We start from the raw sequence: 20,870 nt of genomic DNA, 5'->3' as shown, positions 1-20,870 counted from the left end.
ATCTCAATTTAAGTTAAATGTTTTTGCCATAATTTAGATTTTTATCTCATATTGATGACTTACTATCTCATAATTTCGATTTACTCATAATTGTGATTTACCAAAGCGTGATCTTTTTTTTTCATTTGTTCTTCTGTGGCAGAAATGGGCCTCCATAAGGAAATGTGACTGGCATTTAATGTGCAAAACTCACTTCAATGAGTCCCCGCACATCTTCCCGAATCATCAGAAATCACGAAACAAATGAAGACCTGAGATGATATTCGAGGCTTTAAAATGAAGCCAGTGTTTGGACAACGTCTGGAATGTGGCAAATTGGATCTTGCCCACCGATGCGACGTGTTTAAGCTCATTCAGACGGCGTGTTTGACAGGAAACGAGCATGTTATTGTCTGAGACACGGTGTGTTTGTCTGCTCTCGACTGAGGTCAAGTGCCAGTGAAAGTGTTATGTAGGTCAAAGCCAATCCCAGACATCAGGTGATGGTCAGCCTTCCTGACGAGACTCTCACTCGCCCCCTGCTGTCCTGAGCGGCTCACTGCAGACTGGCGATTAAACCTCAAATGCATTACAAATAAATGAAATAAATACAGCAATGTTTCCAGAGGTTCAAGGTTAATCGATAGGGATGATACAAACGTTACAAAGTCAACACTCACAAAGATTGATTTCTTATCAATTCAATATTTTAGAGTTGAGCATGTCTACAAAAATAACTAATATAACTATTCCTTAATCGGTTAAACCTAAAAAAATAAAGTGGGTGAAATATTAAAGACTAACATCAGTTTTTCATGGACTGGTATTTTATTTACAAAAACATTAAGCATCAATGAAAAACGTCGCTCACTGTCATGTGACGTTACAAACACAAGAGCGTTTCTACACAACATCAGCAGTTTTAAAGAGTAAGAAATGAAGGATGAGAAGGTCTGGCGTCCCGCAGCTCACAGCAGGGCTAGAACTTGAACTCTTTGTATTTCTTTGCTCCAGAGCGCGTGTCCTGCGGCTGCGCCTTGCGCTTCTTTTGCTGTAAGGAAGACACGGAAGAAAAATATTTCAGGAAACACTGGTAAAAACACACTAACCATTTACAAAGATGACACAAAACAGTTTCTCAGAGACATTTAAACTGGCTTTACTAGAAAACCTATTTTATTGCACCCCATTTAGTGCAGAGATTAATATGGTTATTTGTTTTTATTATAGCATCCTCTCTTTATATTTTATGATAGCATCTTTTGCAAAGCATTTCAAAAACATCATATTTAGCTTAAATCAAAATTGAGAAAATTTGGTGTGAAGACAAGAAATCCCATTTAGAGTTATAGTATGTAGTGATTTTCATGGCAATTAAAGCGACACTGATGACAAAAAAGAAAGAAAAAGATATAATTAAATATATCTAATTAAATGTCTGATTATGTACAAATATATCATCTTTTAAAAATAATAATAAAAACTATTATAAAAATAAAATTATATTAATTGTATAATTGTGTATTATAAAATATATTTATAAATTGTGTGTACAATAAATTGTGCATATGTGCTAAAATGAATTTGCATAAAAATATATGTAATATGTATAAATATAAAATAAAATTGTACAAAAAAGTATAAGTGAAATAAAAGGTACATCATGGCAGAACGATCATTTAATTGGCTGATTATGTTTATATTTTGCAGATGCTTTTGTCCACAGCAACTAACAAATAAGGAACGTTTTAAGCGGTTTAAGACACTGAGAATTACGAACAAAGCTCATAAGACATCCATTGTGCAAAACAATAATGGAAATGTGGAGGACAAAATGCATATGGACCTTAAAAATAAGCTTAAATTAATGCACTAACCCAAGATATAACTTCCTGTTTCTTTGTTTTTGATTTTGCCGAGATATATGATCAGAGGGTTTATGATTGGCTGATGCATTTTGGAACTCACCTTCTGTTTGGCGGCGTGCTCGGCCACCATGTCGCTGAAGTCCTCTTTCTCCACCTGCTGCTCTCTGACGTGCTCCTCGTACTTCTGCGTCATGGCCATGGGGTCGAGCTCCAGCTCCTCCGGCGCCAGAGCCACCTCCACCCCCTGAGAGTCTCCGCCTAGCCCAGAGACTCCGCCCACCTTACGGCTCGTCACCGTCTACATGAACCACGCGAGAGGAAGCAGCAAGTAAACATGACAGACACGCAAGCATTTATCCACTGGTTTCGACTGCACAAACACATCTGCAGTGATATAAACGGTATATAGCTGACATTTCCACCGCCCAGCTGGTGCTCGTTTATCTCTCGCTGTCATTTTAAATGCAAATGAGTGCCATATGGATGGAGTGATTTGCATGTGATGGCTGTGAGAGATCCGATAGAGATGTGAAGTCAGCACTCCTGCAACGGTTATCTGCCATCTATCACTGAAATCAACCAGACACCGAGAACTCTGGGATACGAGGCGGATGCTGTCTGGCTGCGAGGTGAAAGGATTACTCTAAAACACACAAACCAATATGCATTTCTGCACCAGTTCATCTCAGGTTTATTAATGCATCTGGTTTTGTTTTTGAATATAGAAATGGGAAGATGATGCACAATAGGGCTGGATATTGAAAGATTTTGTGATTCGATTAAAGTCTGATTTGATATCGATTCGTTTAAATTTTTCTCTTAACTAATGCTGTAAACCATAGACGGAGGCATGTCAGGTGGTACATTGCTACAATATTAAGGGTTACAATGAACTCCAAATTCATTTGCTATCTATTTTTAGCTATAATTGACCCTCAGATAAAAAAAAAGCAGCATTTAAATGATAAAATATAAATGCATTTATATTGCACGTAAAGCAGCTTTTATCTACTTTTAATGATATAATTACGTTTCTTCTCACATTCCTTATTTAAATGTTGGCTGTCAAAAATTAGTTTTCATGTTTACAGCCATTGAATGCCTTTTCTGAGGAAAACAATGTTGTGACATTGCTTAGAAGCGGTTTTTATTGATGTCTTTATGCGGCTGAAACACTGAGCGATTACGAAACATTACGTTTTGTGAAGTTGTTTTGTTTCAACATCTTCAGATGTTCACTCATGTTTATTTCATGCAATAAGTAGCAGTAAAGATGAAGAGATAATCAGTTCACATGCCACTTGAACTGACGTGCTATAGCCATCTGTCATGCCACATTAAAGACACATGTATTATTTGTATTTTGTGGTATAATCAATAGAATTTGAAAACTGAGACCGTTTCAAGGCAAAAGCATCAAAGCTTACCACGATTATATGACAGGTGCTAAAAGTGGATAAAATGTGATTTGAAACTGATATTGATTCATTAAATGCATCCCTAATGCATAACATGTGCACTGTTGTAAATCAACAAAGATTTTTAATTAAAATGTATATGATGTTAAAATGAAAGCGTGTACTAAGAATTTATCAAACCAAAACTGATCTGAGAAGCTGAACAGCCCTATGAGACACACAGCCGTACCGCAGCCATGTCGTAGATGTGTGTGGATGCCATCATAGCGGCCCCAACCGGCCCCGTCCTCCTCTCTGGCAGCACCGTGAACAGCTGAGGCGTCTCGTTTCTGAAAACACACACGAACACAGGTTACATAAGCAGCGATTTATCAGATGCTTTCATCTTAAGTGCTCGAGGAAACGATGCTGATAGCTCACCAAACAGCACTTGCAGAGCTCAAACCTACAACCTGATGGTTAACAGCCCACATTTCTAACCGCTAGGGATGGCTCGATACCATAATTTTGGCTTCGGTACGATACCAGAATGTAATACCTCGGTATCGATACTAAATCGATACCATAGGTGACAAATAACCAGCCTCAAAAGATAAGTGAATTTAGAACAGTTTAATTAAATATAATAAAAACAGATTCATATCTTAATAACTTTGTATTAAACTAACAAAAAACCTACAGGGAACATAGGTTACATTTTGATGTTGGAGGAAAAAAAAAAAAATAGGCTAACTGAAGTAATGAGATGAAAATATATTCAAATCTTCTTATCTTTTCAGTGCAAACAAATGTCTGACCTACCGGGAACAGAGGTTACATTTTGACTGAGTTTGAAGAAAAAAAGGTTGCGCGATTAAGGCAATAAATATAGCTTTATTATAAAGTGTTATTCTAACAGTCAAAGTAATATTCAAAATCACATTATTATTTCTCTCTCTCTCAGATTGTTTTCAGATTTCAGACTCAGTCAAAGAAAAAGCATTAAATATAAATCTCACTCTCTCGGCTGCTTCTTATTAGCGGTCAGCAGCGCGTCAGAAATATTCCCTTCATATCATTTGATACTAAAATGAATAGGCTATAGCAAAATTATTGCTCAATTCAAATCCAATTAATATTCGATTGTATGAAATGCAAGTACATATATTACGTGACCAAAACGTCACTGGTTCTAGCGTGTCTCACATGCACGTTTGATCTTACTGTATCACATCTGTATGAGCGTTGTAAATAAAAGTTCAAATTAAATCTGAATTTATGAATGATGCACTCACCTGAAAAGATCAGGATGAGCAAGTGACAAGTGCTTAAAAAGGTTTGATGTGTTGTCTCTGTGGAAACGCATGATTTATAGCAACGCTTGCATACAGGTGCAGTAAGGTAAGTTCGTTCACCTTTGTCGTCTGTTTTGTATCCAAAGTAATGCCATATTTCACTTCTACTGTTCTCTTTGTTTATTAATCTCGGGTGCGTTGATAGTTTCATCTGTTTGATCCATCGCGTAGTTCTGTTGTCACACATTTACCGGTTGCGCAGCAATTTGAGAAGCACTGCCTCCTACAGGTGCATTTCGCAACTGCAGCGTATGAAATACCGAATTGAGCAAAATTATGATATCGTACCGTTTGAAATATAATATATACACCAGTATTTTTCCAGTATCGGTATACCGCGCATCCCTACTAACCGCTATGACACACATTAGGCACAAATGTCACTGGTTCTCACAATGTGGCTTCTGCAACACTAGAGGGACAATCAAGCCAGCATTGCCGTATGAGGCCTATCAGAGCTCTCACAAAGAATATAAACACAATGAGTCACAATGTACTGTTGGACTAATCAACCCCAAAAAGCCTACTTAATCATACTTGATACATGAATTAAGGGCTCTAAATGATCAAAAGTTTGCTGAAAAACCTATTGCACAATCTGCTACATGCCTTCTGCGATCTGATTGATAGTTTAGACTTTTTAATCAAGTAAAAGGCCTTTTAGTATAAATGTAAAACTGTTCATCTTCAGCTCGTCCTTCACAATGTGAAATCATTACTGATTTTCATAAAGTAAATGCAAAAATAACTATACTGTTGTGTTGATGAACACTTACTGGACTGAATCAACTTAGGTTTACTTGATTATCCTTTTTTTTTTCAGGATCATCTTCATTGTATTGCATTGCATAATGTTTTGAAACCACGGCTTTGTTTATAAAACTAAGCATTAATATCACCTTACTAAGACATATTATTGAAGATATACAGTGGCTACTATTATTTATATAATTTTATGTCAGTAGCCTGTTATACTGCTATAAAGATATTGATTTATATTACATATCAGACTTTCATATAACTTTTTGGCCATACCTGCATCTTCACCAGATTACATATTTTGTTCTTAGCCTGATCCTAAGCCTGGTGTTTTTCCCTCCAAATAGGAGCTCCATATTCTCAATATATCACCATAAAGGCCTGATGTATCAAATATGATATATATTATAAAAAAAATTAAAACATGCAAATTTTCACATTTTATCTAAAAGTTAAAAAATGAATTTCATAAGCAGATGATTTTAAGTGAATAGGGCCTTAAACTTGGCTCTGCTCCTCACATAAACTGGTATTTGCTCACAGACACTCACCCGTCCATGGCCTCTTCGATCTTCTTCTTCCTGAGCTCGATGAGCTCTGGAGTCTCCATGCCAGCAGGAACGGAGGAGAAGCCGCCCGGAGTGATCAACCCGCTGTCAAAACAACAAGAGAGAGCAGACATCTGTGAGCACTCATGTCTCAAACACACGCGAGCCAATCAGAGACAGACCCTGAGATGAACAGCACCTGTCTGCAGGTGTGAAGAAGCCCGTTTCATCTGGTTTCTCCTCCTCGCTCTCCTCCTCCTCCTCTTCCTCAGATGACTCTTCATCAGACGCCTCCAGCTCGCCCCACGTGGCTCGATCCACTTCCTCCTCCTCTGCTTTTGCCTGTCAACATTATCAGGCAAACAGAATCAAATGCTGCAGGAATGAGAAGTGTGTGTAGACAGAACTGCAAATTTCCTATTTATGTTACGTCTCCTTACAATGAATTTGACCAATTAACTGTAAAATTACACTTAATGAAAACTTTATATTTTTCCCCCCCAGAACACCAGTTTAGTAAAAGCAATGAGGCACATTTGCAGTATCTAGTATTTAAATGAGACTGTATATTCAGGACGTGATTTGGTAGTTTGCTCACATGGAAGTCTATGGCGTTGGTTCCGAACACGTCTCCATACAGCGGTCTGCCCGTCTCGTCCACAGGAGGTTTACCCCAACCGCCTGCATGATACCCAAAGGAACAGCCCTGAAAGAGAGAGACATACCTAATTAGCATGATATCACTGCTTTATATGACCACTACACTAATGAGCTTTACACTGAAGGACAGTTTTAATGAACTGAGTCTTGTTTAAGTCAGATCCCCTAATGGAGACTGATGTGCTTTTGTTAGATCATTAGATTGGCGTTACACATTACTTATTGGATCCTGGACTTTCTAACCAGAAGACCTCAGTCAGTCTGTGTCGGCCACAACACCTCGAGCACTACCACACTGAGCACAGGTGCCCCACAAGGCTGTGTGCTCAGCCCGCTGCTCTTCACACTGCTGACCCACGACTGCACTGCCAAGTTCAGCTCCAACCACATCATCAAGTTTGCTGATGACACAACAGTGGTAGGTCTCATCAGGAACAACGATGAAATGCACTACAGAGAGGAAGTGGCACAGCTGGCTGAATGGTGTGGCACTAACAATCTGTCCCTCAATGTGGAGAAGACAAAGGAGGTTGTGATGGACTTCAGATGAAACTCCGGTGACCACCCCCCACTGACCATCGACAGCTCGACTGTGGAGAGAGTCAGCAGCACTAAATTCCTGGGGGTGCACATCACAGAGGATCTCACCTGGACCACCAACACCATGTCACTCTCCAAAAAGGCACAACAGCGCCTACACTTTCTCCGCCGGCTGAAAAGAGCAAGTCTCCCTCTACCCATCCTCACTACATTCTACAGAGGCACCATTGAGAGTGTGCTGACCAGCTGCATCACTGTCTGGTACGGGAACTGCAGTGCTGCTGACCGCAAGACCCTCCAGCGGACAGTGAACACAGCTGCAAAGATCATCGGTGCCCCTCTCCCCTCCATCCTGGACATTTTCCTTACACGATGCTCCAGCAAAACCAACAGCATCGTGAAGGACTCCACCCATCCCTCCCACAGTCTCTTCCAGCTCCTACCATCAGGAAGACGGTACCTGAGCATCAGAGCCCGCTCCGCCAGACTGCTCAACAGCTTTTTCCCCCAGGCTGTGAGAGCCCTGAACTCAAACCACCCCGCCCCCCTCTGAAACCCCATGCAAACCCCTACCTCCTGTAACATGGAACACCCCCCACACCAAACACCTCCCCCCAAACCTTACCACACCAAAGAAAAAAAACTGTATGGAACTTTTTTGTGCAATTGGAAGTGTGCTACACACAGGTGAGTGGGCCTGTACAAACCACCTGTAGTAACACACTCTCCTCTATGTGCACTAGACACTTTACACACACTGCTGCGTGTACACAATCCCACAAAAAACTCAGCAATATATGTATGTTTACATGCTCATGCACAACAAATCATCCTGCTCTGTTCCCCAACCAGCTGCTGGCTCAAATGTCTCTCTTTGCACATGTACAGTATTTGTGAAGCATTCGTATAGTTTGTATTTTTTATCTTCTATTTTTTAGTTTGTATAGGGTAAATATTTATATATAGTATACCTGTCAGTAGGTTAGTTGTGTATAGGTTTATAGTGTTTTTTACTTCATTGTTGTATGTCTGTATTTATGTAGCACCGTGGTCCTGCGAGGCACAACATTTCATTTCACTGTATGTCCCCACATGCAGCAGAATGACAATAAAGCTCAACTTGACTTGATTACACAAAAGTCTCTTCCTTTAAAAAGTTCGGCGCATCACTGCTGGAAGTATTAATTGTGAAAAATTCTAATTGCATATTGCAGGCAAACTACATGGTTTGTCACTGTGAGTATGATCTCAAAATGATCATTTTAAAGTTCATTAGTCAAAAAGAATAACTTCTAGCTAAATGCACAAATAAAAATACAATATTAATGTTAAAAAGTAATATTAAAAAATGATTTGAATATATTAACTTTCTAAAAATTGCTAAAAAAGTAAATATACATATATAAAAAAATAAATAAAATTTCAGAATCTAAAACTAAGCAAATCGTAAACATGCGTATATACACACACACAGTAGTCCTACATATATTATTACCTTGTAATAATTTTATTATAGCGCAGAAAATGCATCAATTTAAGAAACATCTCTCTGATTTAAACTATTCTGCAACCTGGAAATCTGGCAACTGCAACCATGAAAGTTTGTGGAGGCTTGTTACCAATGCAACAATGCAAATGCTAAATTAAAATGAAATGTTTTCAGGATAAAAAGTGGTCAAATATTGCAGACGATTATGCTTAATAAATTGAGAGAAGCAGAAATTGTGATCATAAATAAAATGATTCATACACACACACAATCTATGTACCTTATAAAATAAAAATGCACAAAAACTTAAATTAAAATGAAGTTAGTTTTCCAATGATAAGAGCAATCATGCAAAGTGTTGCTCATAAAAGTAGCATTTCTCGACACTTTCTCTGTGTTTGAGTGTGTGTCTGACCTCAGGGATGGGGGCATTAAGGCCAGGGATCTTCAGGTTTGGATACGAGGGTGGAGGTCCGTATCTCTGCATGGCGATCAGCCATGGCGGAGGAACTTTATGAGAGTTCTGCGGAGACAAACGCATTTTAAAAGCACAGCTAAAATTACACAAAGAATTATATAGGAGTCTGAACAGCTCTCCTGCACTTTTACAGAACAAAACAAAAAGGAAATGCTTAGTTGTGTAAAGCAGAGCAGGATGAAGCACTCACAGGTCCTGTGGGCATCCCAAGAGCGACTCGCAGCTCACCGGACAGATCGCCTGGTTTCTTCTCCTTCAGCCGCGTCTCAAACTCTTTACCCTGACACATAACAACCAGACGAGAGTTACTTATGCTCCACGCAGTGTCATAACTGACATAAACACCAGGGAACACAAGCGCACCTCATAATACAGGTCCCCGTGTATCGTGATCTTCGGTTTGATCTGCCATTTGAAGAAGGCGTCGTGCAGCTTCTGGTAGTCGATGTCAATCTTCCCCATCTTGGGCCGAACTTTCTCCCTCATTTTGGTCTTCATGGTTTTGGCGTCTTCCTACAGGAATACAGAGAAGTCAGTGAAGCTGACAGCAGCGGGAAATACATCAACCCAGAATGTTAGTTTAAATGAACCCGATTCATATTAAAAATGTCACTCAAGAGCAGTCTCATATGAAAACGGCATAAGATCATGAGAGTTGAAGCACAGAAATGATCACAAATCAGAGTCAGTATTGAAGGCCTCATGAGCTCAAGCACAGACGCCAAACACTGAGCTGCTTCCCGCAAGACTGAATTTTATTAATGTCTGCAAACACTTTTTTAAACAAACCATATTTAATATAAGATGTTGTGCACACCGTTTTATGACCTTGCTCAGGAACAGAATGTGCCAAGAGTTACATAACTGTATGAATACTATCAGAAATGCATATAAAATTAAGCCCTAAATATGCATGTCTTTTTTTAAAGATTTTGAAAGACATCTCTTCTGCTCACCAAAGCTGCATTTACTTAATCAAAAACACAGTAGAAGTATTGAAAAATATTACAATTTAAAAAAAAAAAAAAATCTATCAGAATACATTTTAAAATATAATTTATTTCTTTGATCAAAGCTGAATTTTCAGCATCATTACTCCAGTCTTCAGTGTCAGAAATCATTCTAATATGCTGCTCGAGAAACATTTTTGATTATCATCAATGCTGAAAACAGTAGGGCTGCTACATATTTTTGTTAGTTTTTGTAAATGAACCCAGATTGCACCTTCTCCTGCAGGGCTTCTCTCATCTCCTGGATGCCAGTTCTCTTGATGAACTCTGGCAGCTCAAACGGAGGTTTCTCTATGCCTCTCTTGCCCTGCAGGTACTTCCTCTTGAAGCACCAGTGACGTGGCACAGGCACCGTGTTCCTGGTGGCCTTCAGGTGAACCAGCAGCTTGGGCTCCTGCGCCGTCACATCGTGCATCTCCACCACGTCAGGACGAGCAACAAGCTGACAGACAGAGGAGCACAAACATTATGATATCAGTTCTGAAAATAGCAATTGTTTCCACTCTGAAATGACCTGAACATGTTATTTTAATGCCAAGTAAATTTTTTTTAAATGCAATTATGATGAAGACAGCTCATTGTTACGCATTTCATATTAAAGGATTAGATCACCCAAAATTTGATGAAAATGTACTTTAGTGTTTGTTTCTTCCTCAGAACAGATTTGGAGAAATGTAGCATTGCATCAGTGTCTCAGCAATGGATGCTCTGCAGTGAATGGGTGCCGTCAGAATGAGTCCAAACAGCTGATAAACACATCACAATAATCCACACCACTCCAGTCCACCATCTTTAAGACATTAACTTTAACCTGTTAACCTTCGCCCCCCATTGTAGGCCTCACAGGTGAAAATAACATACCTAAATTCAAATGGTAACAGTTCCTGACAAAGTGTGCTACACAAACAAATTAGGTATCTTTGGAAAGAAGACACTCTAGGCTTTACTATCTATCATCCAGAGTTGATAAATGTTCAAAAATATAAAAATTATAGACATTGACGTGCCTTGAAAAATATTTTTCCACACTGAATGTTTTTTTTATTTCATATACAAATACATGAAATAAGTCCTGGAGCAATCCAGAAAAGTAATGGATTGAAAGCCACATGTCTCATGAGTTCATATTTCAAATTTGAAGACGATACCATGAAAAATGAGATTCCTGCAATATTTTTTCTGAAACTATTTATAGTCCCCCCCTCCCCCGTTTGAGGAAAAATAACCACCAAATGTATTGCAGAATTATACAAACTATTTTAGTCATTATACATATTCCTGCATAGTTTTTCAATTATAAAATAATAGACAGATGTATTTGAGCACTAAAAAAATACAAAAATAGAGTAATAAAAAGGAAAAAAAAATAGAAAAAATTGCTTTGTATATAGTATGTATACTGAAGTATTCTGATTGCCAGACATGAAGTGATATTGGCAGACATGGTCATAGAGTCAGTAATCACACGCTGATGTGCTTCCATTCAGATTATAATCATGCAGACACAGCCACATTCCCCACACAATACACACACACACATAAAAAATGTAGAAGAAAAAAAAACAGTTTTTTATGGATAAAGCAGATCGCTAAGTTACGCCCCGCTCCGATGACAGAAGCGTCACTGCCGGCAGGAGGGAGCGCCAAATTCAAATAATCTATATTCCGCTTTTCTGAGACTTTTTTTTCCGTGGACGGTCTCATTATGTTTGTAAAACTGTATGCTACAACACCGTGTTGTTTTTTTACCACCAAGACGCTGTTTTTGAGCGTAATTTATTCCATAACGGACGCGAACAATAACTCTCTGAAGAAATGAAACTTAAACAAAGGAATATTCATCCTTATTACAACGTTATTGTTTCGCTGGACTAAAAGTGCTCGCTGGATGTTGTTCTGTGGACCATTACCTCTCTAACTAAACTGGGATTTCAGCAGTGGAGAACAATATTGGAGAAGACTGCTGGCTTGGCAATGATCCAGAAGATGAACACTGACGCCCTCCACAAAGAGGGTAAGACACAGAGGGTCATTACTGAAAGCTGTGGCTGTTTACAGAGTGCTGTATCAAAGCATATTAAATGCAAAGTTGACTGGAAGGAAGAAATTGGGTAGGAAAAGGCGCACAAGCAACAGGGATGACCGCAAGCTTGAGAATGCTGTCAAGCAAAGCTGATTCAAACACTTGTGAGAGCTTCAGAAGGAGTGGACTGAAGCTGGAGTCAGTGCATCAAGAGTCTCCACGCTCAGACGTCTTCAGGAAAAGAGCTACCAAGCCACTTCTGAACCAGAGACAACATCAGAAGCGTCTTACCTGGGCTGTGGAGGAAAAGAACTGGACTGCTGCTCAGTGCTCCAAAGTGGTTCAGATGAAAGTAAATTTTGCATTTCATTTGGAAATCAAGGTCCCAGAGTCTGGAGGAAGAGTGGAGAGGCACAGAATCCATGTTGCTTGAAGTCCAGAGTGAAGTTTCCACAATCAGTGATGATTTGGGCTGCCATGTCATCTGCTGGTGTTGGTCCACTGTGTTTTCTGAAGTCCACAGTCAACGCAGCCATCTACCAGGAGATTTTAGAGCACTTCATGCTTCCTTCTGCTGACAAGCTTTATGGAGATGCTGATTTCCTTTTCCAGCAGGACTTGGCACCTGCCCACACTGCCAAAGGTACCAAAAGCTGGTTCAATGACCATGGTGTTACTGTGTTTGATTGGCCAGCAAACTCGCCTGACCTGAACCCCATAGAGAATCTATGAGGTATTATTGAAGATGAGACACCAGACCCAACACTGCAGATGACCTGAAGGCTGCTATCAAAGCAACCTGGGCTTCCATTACACCTGAGCAGTGCCACAGGCTGATCACCTCCATGCCACGCCGCATTGATGCAGTAATTCATGCAAAAGGAGGCCCAACCAAGTATTGAGTGCATAGAAATGAACATACTTTTCAGAAGCCTGACATTTGTTTAAAATATCCTTTTTTATTGATCTTATGTAATATTCAAATTTTCTGAGACACTGAATTTTTCATCATCTGTAAGCCATAATCATCAAAATTTCAAGAAATAAAGGCTTGAAATATTTCACTCGATGTGTAATACATCTATATGATGGCGCAGGTGATGGCGCAGTGGATAAGACACATGCCTTTGGTGTGAGAGACCCGGGTTCGAATCCACTGAGACACACCAATGTGTCCCTGAGCAAGACACTTAACCCCTAGTTGCTCCAGAGGCGTGCAACCTCTGACATATATAGCAATTGTAAGTCGCTTTGGATAAAAGCGTCAGCTAAATGAATAAATGTAAATGTATATAATATATGGGTTTCACTTTCTGAAATGAGCAACAAAAAATATTGACCTTTTTTACCATATACTAATTTTCTGAGATGTACCTGTATGTAACATAAGTTCATAATGCATTATAATGCCCTGTTTTCCTCTCACATCAAAAACAACCCACATAATTGTTTAGAGCCGTTTTGTCTTTTAAATGGTGTTTTGTCTGTGCAGATTTCTCTTCTGATTCAGACGAGATGACTTTCACTGGATAAAGTGTTATTATGGATTATGGACTCAACAGAAGCAACAGATTGAAATTAAAAATAACTTGATGAATTTGTTTTTTACAAACATGCAGCTTTATATTTAACAATATGCTAACTGATGGACTGGAGTGGTGTGGATTATTGGTGTTTTTATCAGCTGTTTGGACTCTCATTCTGACGGCACCCATTCACCTCAGAGCATCCATTGCTGAGACAGTGCCCGAGCAAATTTTCATTCAACCATTCCTTTAAGCACATTTACAGTTAAAAGATACTTAAAATGACCCTGTCTCTCCTCGTCATTTAATATACATTTTAAACTATAGTACTGAACTCAGAAATGGTTTTAAGAGTAATTTTGATAAAATGAAGAGAAAATAAACAGAAAAAGCACATTTGTTACCTGTTTGAGCTCTGCCACAGTCAGCCTGTTCATCCTCCTCAGTTTCTTTTTGGACAACTTGGGCATGTCCTTTTTGGCTTCCTGTCAAACAGGAAATGGACGGGGGTTAGATATCATCAGGAAACCACAAGATCTGGAAGTGGCCTTCAACTCACCTCGTCACTGTCATCGCTGTCTTTCCTCTCCAACTCGAACCCCTTCTTCTTAAATGAAAGGATTTCTGGCTTTTCAGGCTTCTCTGGTTCCTTTTCCTTCTCCTTTTTCACGTCATCTGTCAGCTGTGATAGAAAGCCAATGAGTGCCAGATCCATCAAAATATGAGAGTTATTTTCAGTCTTTAAAATATCAGTCTAGGTGAATGAAGCAGGGTGGATGTCAAACTGTGATGGATGAGTATGAATTATGCAGCAGATCATAAAGTTCTAAATGAAACCGCAAACAAGCTTCATTCTTTATACTTTCTCATATCAAACACAAAGTTTTGCACTTTAGTTTAAAAAAAAAATATTATTTTTGGAGTTTAGGAAATTTTGCGCTCTGAAACAGTTACAGTACTCATCTCAGAACATCAAGAAATGTAGCATTTTCTGACCTTGAAAGACTCAAAGATCCTCTTGAAGATAATATAGTTTGGGTCGTAGATCGCAGGCTCCTCCGTCACGTACTCAATCTCCACCTCGGGCTCCTTGTCACGGCTCTCCTCTTTCTTTTTCTCCTCCTCCTCCTGCTGCCTCTTCTTTTTGTTCTTCTTCTTCCTGTTCCTGCGCTTGCGGTTTTTCTGTAAGTAACCGAGGAGAGATCAGTAAGAGTTTGCAAAACAGTAAGTTAGATTAATGAGAGCCTTACAAATGCTGCTAAAAAAACACCTACATCTTTTTTAGAAAGACCACTTTCATCGTCCTCATCAGAGTATCCACGGGCAGATGAATTATTCATATCAATCACGCCGGTCTCATCGTCATTATCTTCCTCTGTGGATAAAACCAGCAACAGAAATTATTTCTACATTGTTTAAATGCAAGCACTCTTTCTGTAACAAGACAATTGCTGTTTTGATACAACAAAAAACCCAGCTACATTACAAAAGTTTTCTAGAAAGCTCCAATTTGTCAGGCAAATGTCAAATAAATAGTGCAAGAGTTCATATGACTTGTTTTAAAACAGATAAGACAGAGAACGATAGACATATGCATTAGTCATTAAATTTGCTCAAGCTAAACTATAAAAGAAAACCTACTTAATTATGACCAGCACTTATTTTCACTATTATTTCATTAATTCTCACACCCTCAGCTTACAAACTGTCTCAAAAGTAAACTCAGCGTTTCTCCCACTGATAATTATACTAGATGTGCTCAAGTGCTCTCATCTCATAAATATGATCATTATCGACATTAAGGCGGCGTTTAAGCATGAAATAAACCCTGTGGATTGGCAGTCATAGTGCTGCTCATAATGACCTGTAGGGGCGATGCTGAGCTGCTCCTGCCTCATTTCCTTCAGCTGCAGGATCTTCTCCAGAGCCTGAGGAATCTTCGGCCCGATGCCAACATCCTCACCCTGCCACGACTGAACACCAATCAAACAAGTCAAGATTTTAAAGAGACTGAGTTCATATGTCAAACCGATCATGCATTGAGGCTCTCAGGGTCTCGCACCTCTCTGGTGTCTTCTCCCGGAGGGGGCGGGACTTTCTGTCGTTGATTGGTAGATTGGAGCACCATAGAAACCCCTGGAGGGGCGGGGCCACTCTGAGTCCCAACTACAGCAGGAGAGAAAGCATGTTTAAAGTAAAAATCACCCTTATCAGTAACAGAATTGAAGGCTGCACTCATCTCAATCTAGTCTGGTTGATGAAAGGCAAGACATATTAGGTTAATTGTGTTAAAAAAAAACAAATTAACCATACTCCCTAAACTTTTTTTTTTAGTGTTGCAATTTCTGAAATGTTATGTTTAAATATACAAATGAGGCATTCTGTAAGTGAATATGCACTCAGTTGCATACATTTCCAGAAAATAAATCTGATCATTCATTTTGAGAAAACCTTTAAAAACAAGTGCTACGACTAAAATCTACAGGCACAGTGTACTAAAATATACACTTAAATGTGTATTTTGAATGTTTTCTTTCCACTAGTCTGAAACAACACGTTACGAAAAGCCAAATGTGTCCAAAATCTCAAAATAACCAGTGCCTGTAGTGTCTTGCTTATTGTATATTCTTAGTAAAATAAAAACATCCAATCAGCATATCATCATATTAGGTTGACATAATTCAATGTCAATGCATAAATTCAGAGCTGTAACAAAAAAAGCATCCTGGTGAATCAGTGTTTTGCCATATTTCTGCAGTATGAAGGCTGAGGGGTGCTGACCTCTGAGAGGCGGGATGGGGGGCAGGAGGTTGGGTCGTGGTCCCAGTTCAGGTCCTCTGGTGCCTGGTGGCGCCCCCTGCTGAATTTTAGCCAGTTCCTGCTGCCTCTCATGTTCCAGAAGCACAGCAGCCTGAGAGACACACAAACATTCACTGTTTAAGACCATCAAACTCTGTTTCAGAATAATTCATGTCAATTCACACCAGGAAAAAACTATATGTTTTGTGCAAACTTAACACATGCACAATCTACACCACAGAATACACATCAAAACACTTAGAATAACATTCAAAAGTTCGGGACCTGTAAGATTTTTGTTTTTGTGTCTTATGCTCAACATTTATTTGATATAAAATACAGTAAAAACAGCAATATTGTGAAATATTAGAAATCAGAATAACTATTTTCCTGTGTGAATATATTTTACAATGTAATTTATTCCTGTGATGCGCAGCTGTATTTTCAGCATCATTACTCCAGTCTTCAGTGTCACATGATCCTATGAATATGCTGATTTGAAACATTTAGCATCAACATTGAGAACAGTTGTGCTGCTCAATAGTTTTGTGAATCGTGATACATTTTTACCAGGATTCTTTGATGAATGGAAAATTTAAACACATTGTATTATAATAATAATGTAACATTATAAATGCCTCGACTGTCACTTTAATGTGTCCTCGCTGAATAAAACTACTAATTTCTTAAAATAATCATGCTGACCCCAAACCTTTGAACAGTAGTGCATAAATAATTCACAATCATACAGCTGAAACTGCGTGTGCGATATGAGACAAATCCTTCTGAATTTAGCAGCACGGTTGAAAACAGCAATAAGAATGAATATTTTCTCACCCGTTTCTGCTGCTCTAGGAGTTCCTGCTCCATCTGCTCATCCATCACACGCGAATCACCCTGAACACACATATCCAGCCGTAAACTAAAGCTAACCCCTTCATTTCAATAAATTCCTAATTGTGGTTCACCATTTAACCTGTTTAGCATTGCTTTTTAGTACTAAACTTTAAAAAAGTGCTTCTTATTTTGAAGCTAAACATGTGAGTTTGCATTGATTGATAATGCATATCTTTGATCGGTCATGCTCAGAACGTGTTGCAAAAATGAATAGGACTGTTTGATAGTAGTTACTGAGCAACAGAAGTGGAACTTGACAGTAAAGCCATGCATCACAGTGAAATATAAGGTTTCACACACAGAGCTGTGTCTCTCACTAGAGCCCAGCCCTGGCCCGAGACGCTCAGGCCCTAGCCCGGCCCACGTCCGACAGCTTATCAGAATTACCGACCCGAGCCCGTCTTTTTTCCCCTCTTCTCCTAAAACAGTTTATAATACTGTTTCGGCTATTAAAATAGTTCAGTTTTGTGCGTAATGGCAAAATGATTATATTTTGTTTTGTTTTTTTATTAAGTTAATTTAGAAAAACTTTGAGCATTTTTGTTCGTTAAATAGCCTATAAGTTTTTTTTTTTTTTTTTTTTTTAAGTAACGACCAAGCGGCATGAGCTGATCATAGCTGTTTGATCAATTTAGCCTTCTCATATCTTGCCCAAAATAAAATCTATAGATATACTAAAACAGTTCAAGTATATAACAATGTTTAAACGTTAAACCTGTGCTATAATAATAATGTGCGCTAGCCTATATATATATATATATATATATATATATATATATATATATATATGTAAGTTTGTGCGGAGAGTGGAAGCTAAAGCGCGCTCTGCTGGACATGGAGGCACCAGCAAACACTTGGATTGCTTTCAGTGGAAACAAATTAAAATAGCCTACGCCATCATTTTTTTAATTTATTGATAAAGGTAAGAGTAATACATCATTGGGATCTGTAAAGGGTCTACTTGTATTTGTGCGCACTCACAATACCAACAAAAGGTAGTTATTTTATAAAACAAAGAAAACAAACATGATGCGCTTTCTGCCGTCTCGTCTTGAACAGGAGCTTCAGCTGAGCGAATACATGCCTCACATACATGATAAATATATCTATAGAAAGCTTTAAATTATTACTTAACGAAATAAAAAAAACTAAAACAAAAACTCTTTTATTATAATCTTAATCATAATCAATAAAGATGCATTTCTCTCTAAAGGCGCGTCTAATGAGGAGACGGCGAGTCAGGATCAGCAGCTTCATCCTTGCGACACAGACTCAGAAAACATTAGTTTATTAGTAAATAGTTCAAATCTCTCCTTACTGTTTCCCACAGACACATTCATGGTTATGTTTGCTGGGGTTTTGCAGAAAGCTTTAGCCTATTGCGTGCATTTGAACACAGAACTATTCAGCTGCGCTGAAGTCACTTGAGCACCTGCGGGACACTAAACACCATCGAGCTGCTCTCAGTCACGGCACGGTCTCCTGTTGTTTCCACCAGCGATGTCTACAATATAAAGATAAGGAGAAACCCAAAACAGGCCCGATGCCCGGCCCGCGTCTGAATTATGACGTGGAAACTGGCCCGAAGCCCGGCCCTAGAGGCGTAAAAAAGTTGGGGCCCGTCAGGCCCGGGCCGAAATGCAGGGCTCTATCTCTCACCTGCACCGCTCTGTCGTCGTGCTGCATCATGCCGGGTGGCTCCATGCTCATGTGGATGGGTGGAGGGCCGCCCATCATGTTCATGGCCTGCATCATGTTCATGCCCGGCGGCAGGGGCATAGAGGGCATCGGGGGCATGGGCGGCAGACCTGGCATCTGAGAGACACACACAACACACTCCGGTTCTCAAACACAGATATTTGCCTTTGCTATCACAACTAATTGAAACACAAAGACAGAGAGGGAATAAACTAAACATAGCAGTACCATAGTAGTCATGACCTTGTCATCTCCTCCTTGCATTTTCGGCTTAGTTAAGATCATCCCAGACTGCAGACGAAATAAATGTTACGCTCAGACAAAGAAATCCATCTTATGAGCAGATTTGCAGTTAAAAAGCCTGCATAACTTACCTGTGCAAAAGATTTCAGTCTGTCTATGAGCTCCTCTCTGGGACCTGAAGAACAGAAAACAGATAGATGTGTGACCCTGGAGCACAAAAGCAGTCATGAGTAACACAGGTATATTTGTAGCAATACCCAACAATACATTGTATGGGTCAAAATTATACATTTCTCTTTTATGCCAAAAATCATTAGGATATTAAGTAAAGCTCATGGTCCATGAAAATATTTTGTACATTTCCTACCATAAATATATCAAAACTTAATTTTTGATTAGTAATATGCATTGCTAATAACTTCATTTGAACAACTTTAAAAGGAGATTTTCTCAATATTTAGATTTTTTTTTTTGCTCCCTCAGATTCCAGATTTTCAAATAGTTGTATCTCAGCCAAATATTGTCCTATCATAACAAACCATACATCAATGGAAATATTATTTATTTAGCTTTCAGATGATGCATAAAGCTCAATTTCAATAAAATGTAACTGGTTTTGTGCGCCAGTGTCACATATTGTAAACCACACTGGACTGAATTAAACATGTTTTATGTATCATGTTATTATGTATTAGGAGTAAAAGTGCTGTATTTAAATGAGTTTTCAGTTTTATAACATACTGCGCTCACGAGCGACTTCAGTTAAGCTTAGCTTATGTTATTCACAGTCATACGTGTTTTAATAACCCGAATAAATGCAAATACAGCTTCCCATAAGACATATTTACATGTGCGACACACTTTAGCGCGAAGTTTAGTGCAGTAAAGACATGAGCAGCAGACAGGGACATAACAGGCTAACCGGCTAACGCTAGCTAGCGAGAGAAAAACTGAGCCAAACTCCGCCACAGAGCTCGTTTACAAACGCTTTCATCTCACCCATGTTAGGTGCTCCAAACTCGGCCAGTTTGGCCTGCAGCTCGCCGTGACTCCATAAGTTAATATCTGTATTTGAATCAGCGCCCGGCGGCCCTTCGCTAGCCATGATGAAGCTCTACGGAACAAACGCGTTCAGGCGCAAAGGATCACGGGAACGCCACGCACTTCCTCATGGGGCTTGTTGTTCAAAACGTCACGCGCTTTGTACTTTAACAAATAATCAAGGTGTTTAATCTTAAGATATGGTACGGTGAACTACACAATAAATGTTTTATTTTACACGTCAACATTTGTTGTGCTTAATACTTAAAAATGCGACACTAAATGTACTGTAAGTGTCTGCAACTCTTTTAATTCACGGCCGAATGAAGCGGTGTTATTTTAACATTGAAATAGCGAACCGTTTCTGTTCCCATAAAGTTCTGCGAAGGTTAGTTTTGGGTTATAAAAAAAAAATAAAATAAAAATCATTAAGGTCATGAAGGAAAAAAAACATTCTACACTAAACGTTTCCCCCCAAAAAATATATAAAATCGGAAAATATATGGAAAAGTTAAGGAAACGTTTTGCGTTTGCTCGATTATTAGTTTGTTTGGTTTGAT

At 39.0% G+C, this 20,870-nt stretch overlaps 1 protein-coding gene across 2 annotated transcripts; it reads right to left on the bottom strand.

The window, feature by feature from the left end:
- Positions 1-793: 793 nt before the first annotated feature.
- Positions 794-20,429, bottom strand: LOC306852669 (splicing factor 3B subunit 2-like). 2 transcript variants are annotated; one of them, XM_079389689.1, is made up of 22 exons: positions 20,269-20,429; positions 19,401-19,444; positions 19,255-19,317; positions 18,988-19,143; positions 17,269-17,328; positions 16,414-16,543; positions 15,695-15,798; positions 15,497-15,605; positions 14,907-15,007; positions 14,629-14,814; positions 14,192-14,314; positions 14,037-14,117; positions 10,298-10,525; positions 9,437-9,586; positions 9,264-9,353; positions 9,011-9,118; positions 6,505-6,612; positions 6,106-6,248; positions 5,910-6,011; positions 3,495-3,594; positions 1,948-2,145; positions 794-1,030 (listed from the first exon to the last, which is right to left on the bottom strand). In XM_079389689.1, the coding sequence occupies exons 1-22, from the start codon at positions 20,372-20,374 to the stop codon at positions 959-961; spliced, it is 2,562 nt and encodes an 853-aa protein (XP_079245815.1). In that variant the 5' UTR covers positions 20,375-20,429; the 3' UTR covers positions 794-958. The 2 variants fall into 2 exon arrangements, with proteins under 2 accessions (XP_079245815.1, XP_079245816.1); XM_079389690.1 differs by lacking the exons at positions 18,988-19,143; positions 19,255-19,317; positions 19,401-19,444; positions 20,269-20,429 and adding an exon at positions 18,761-18,870.
- Between the last annotated feature and the right edge of the window lie 441 nt (positions 20,430-20,870).

The sequence above is a fragment of the Barbus barbus genome (genome assembly GCF_936440315.1).
Source record: "Barbus barbus genome assembly, chromosome: 1".
Classification (NCBI taxonomy): Eukaryota; Metazoa; Chordata; class Actinopteri; order Cypriniformes; family Cyprinidae; genus Barbus; species Barbus barbus.
Note: the sequence above shows the minus strand (reverse complement) of the source record. Positions and strands in the feature narration are given on the sequence as shown.

Excerpts from the sequence above, each read along its gene's own strand:
- LOC306852669 (XM_079389689.1), bottom strand. The coding sequence starts at position 20,374 with ATGGCTAGCGAAGGGCCGCCGGGCGCTGATTCAAATACAGATATTAAC. Across the intron at positions 15,606-15,694 it reads CGGGAGAAGACACCAGAGAG|TCGTGGCAGGGTGAGGATGT; the intron begins GTGCGAGACCCT and ends ATTGGTGTTCAG. Across the intron at positions 10,526-14,036 it reads CTGTGGCAGAGCTCAAACAG|CTTGTTGCTCGTCCTGACGT; the intron begins GTAACAAATGTG and ends TCTGTCTGTCAG.